This window comes from Monoraphidium neglectum (assembly GCF_000611645.1).
Source record: "Monoraphidium neglectum strain SAG 48.87 unplaced genomic scaffold scaffold03885, whole genome shotgun sequence".
NCBI lineage: Eukaryota > Viridiplantae > Chlorophyta > Chlorophyceae > Sphaeropleales > Selenastraceae > Monoraphidium > Monoraphidium neglectum.
Genome location: NW_014009744.1, coordinates 3,125 through 5,972, shown reverse-complemented (window position 1 = coordinate 5,972; position 2,848 = coordinate 3,125). Strand labels below are relative to the sequence as shown.

Genomic DNA, 2,848 nt, shown 5'->3' with positions numbered 1-2,848 from the left:
GCCGGCGCCGGGGATAGCGGCGGCGCCGCCGCGCTCGGCGACCCTGGCCAGCAGTGCCATGTATTCTCGCGACGCGTCGCGCAGCACCGACTCAGCCACGACCTCGTCCGATAATCGCCGCTGCTGCGCCGCGTCCTGCTCGGGCGCCTGCTGCTGCTGCTGCTGCTGCTGCTGGGGGGCCGCCGGCGCGGGGGTCGCGCCGTCGGCGGCGCTGCCGCCGCTGGCGGCGACGCGCGCCCAGCCGTCTGTTAATCTGCAGCGGCGGGTTGTGAGAGGGGGTGGGCAGGTGGTATAATGTACAGGGCGTGTGCATGTGTGCCAAAGTGTGAATTTGTTTGTAGGTTTGTGTTTGTCAGCACCAGCGTGTGCATGTGCATGCTTATGTGCGTGTGTGCACACGAACGCGTGCGCGTACATGTGTGTGTGTGTGTATGTGTGTGTGTTTGAGTGTGTGCGCGCGCGCGCGCGCACGTGCGTGCGTGGGCGACGGCACACTCTTCTTTTGCAGGATCGCGTGGTGCATTCCCTCGCCCCAGTGCGTGCTAAAAGCTCTGAGCAGACGGTCCTCAACACAAGCAAGACAACCAAGGCGAAGCGACCAAAGAAGTGGGCGCCCCCACCTGCGGTGCATGTTGGGCAGCAGCACAGAGAAGACAGGCAGCAGCCACGGCGGCCGCACTGCCACCGGGCAGTGCGTCACCAGCGGCGTGACCGCGTGGCGCAGCAGGATGCGGATGTGGCGCTCGTCCATCGACTCCACGTAGGCCGCCAGGTCCTGCGGGGTGCGATGACGTCACGATGACGTCATAATGATGTCAGCATGACGGCGGGTCGGGGCGAGTTGGGTCAAGTGTGAGTGTTCGATGCTCTGCAGATTTGCCTCGTATCTCTGGCGGCGGATGCTCGGGCCGTCAACACAACTTACCAGCCCCGCCCGCAGGCCTTACGTGACGCGCCAACCCCCCTCCCACCACCCAGGACCGCCCGGCACGCGCGCGCGCGCGCGTCCACCCGGCGCACCTGCGGGAGCGCGGCCGCCAGGCGCTGGTTGAGCCAGAGCGGCGCGCCCACGCCCTGCGCGGCGTAGGACAGCACCATGTAGGCGCCCTCCCTGATGGACCGCATCCAGTAGCGCAGCGCCGCGTGGTTGGTGCCTGGCAACACCAGGGGCACGGGTGGAGATTCGTTGGGGGGTTGTAAGATTGGGACTGGTGAAAATCGAATATCGGCTGGGTGCCTTAAGCTGAGGTCGTGATGCTTGTGATTGGGTAGGAGGTCCCGGCGTCGCAGGCTCGAATCAGATTTCGCCAAAAAAGATGGGGGTCAGAGTATGGGGCCGCAGCGGCGGCGCGCACGGGCGGCGGGCGAGAGGGGGGGCGCGCGGGCCGCACCCGCGATGGTGCCCGCGTCCTCTTCGCTCTTCTTGGCGGCGTCGCGCTCCCCGCCGCTGCGCAGCGCGCGCTCCACTGCGTCCATCTCAAAGGCGGGGGCCAGGGGGGCGATGGGGCCGAGAAGCATGTCGGGGGCCTGCGCGTGGGTTATGTGGGGATGGGGATTTGGACCTAAGGTTCAGGGTTCGCGAGCGGAGGGACGGGGGCGCCAGGGGTGACTTTGACGGTGGTTGGGGGTCGTTGGTAGTCTGGCAGCGGGTGAGGGTCCATAGCGCGGCTGGGAGGCGGTGGGGGCATCAGCCAAGGCCAGGGGGGGTCAGGAGCCAGCAGCCTTGCGGTGTCATGGGATGGCCGGGACCGGATGCCAGGGTGGATCCCGGGCCACGCAGTCTGGAGTGCCGAAGCAGACCCTTCACTAGCCCACCCTCACTCCTAGGCCCATTCAAGCACGACCACGTCCCCTCATGTTCACTCGTAACCCACGCATTGCACACACACACTCACACACACACACACACTCACACACACACTCACACACACACATGCATAGACACACACATGCACACACACACACATGCACACCCATATGCGCGTGCAAGCCCTGGCGCGTGCACGCGCGCACACACACACACACATGCACACACACACACACGCACACACACACATGATCCCGCACCTGCAGGCCGTGAAGACACCGCATAATCTGGCCTATCGCCAGCAGGCTCCACTCCAGGTGCGGAGCGTAGGGGTGCTGCGCACCGCCTGGCGCACCTTGCTGCTGCTGCTGCTGCTGCTGTTGCTGCTGCTGCTGGGCGGAGGCCTGCGTGGGGCGCAGGGGACGCGTGAAGCTGTTTTTGGGACCGTGCGCAGGGCTTGGTATGGCTTGGGGCTACCCCAGGCCAGTACCAAACAACCCACGCCCAATCTGCATGTGCCCACCAAACAAGTCAGGCTGAGCAGACGCAGGTTTCAACGGCTTCTTTGGTGCTGGGCTTGGTGCTGCCGGTCCCCACCCTAACACACCCTGAACCCACTCAGGCTCGATGGTGCACCCAGTCTCGGCGGCAGCACGCCTTCAATTCCCGTGCGGCCCGCCCCTGCACGATGATACACACTCTCACATACACAGACATAGACACAGACACATGCACACACACGCACACGCACACGCACGCTCTCTCTCAAGCACTCATGCGTGTGCACCCCCAACCTGTGTGTGCCTCAGCGCCCTCTCAAAAAGCTGCAGCTCGTAATGCAGCGCCCAGCGCTGAGGCCTGGTTGAGGGCGGGGTCCCGGAAACGGGGTTTCGGGTGTCGGAGATTAGGTGGTGTGGTTGCAGGGGTGCTTGACGGCCGTGGGGTTGAGATGGGTGTATGATGGTGGGTGGGGGGAAGGTGTAGGGACAGTGAGATGATGGGGTGCGGGACAAAGATGTCGGAGCGGGGGGGGGGGGGGGG

General features: G+C 65.2%; 1 protein-coding gene across 1 annotated transcript; it reads right to left on the bottom strand.

Moving 5' to 3' along the window:
* Positions 1-42: 42 nt before the first annotated feature.
* On the bottom strand, positions 43-2,524 carry MNEG_13534 (hypothetical protein; the record flags this gene model as incomplete). The annotated part of the gene is made up of 6 exons (XM_014037995.1): positions 43-253; positions 621-775; positions 1,021-1,154; positions 1,392-1,527; positions 2,068-2,211; positions 2,519-2,524. Coding segments are annotated over 6 exons (786 nt in total), but the record flags the coding sequence as incomplete, so codon positions are not given.
* Positions 2,525-2,848: the final 324 nt, after the last annotated feature.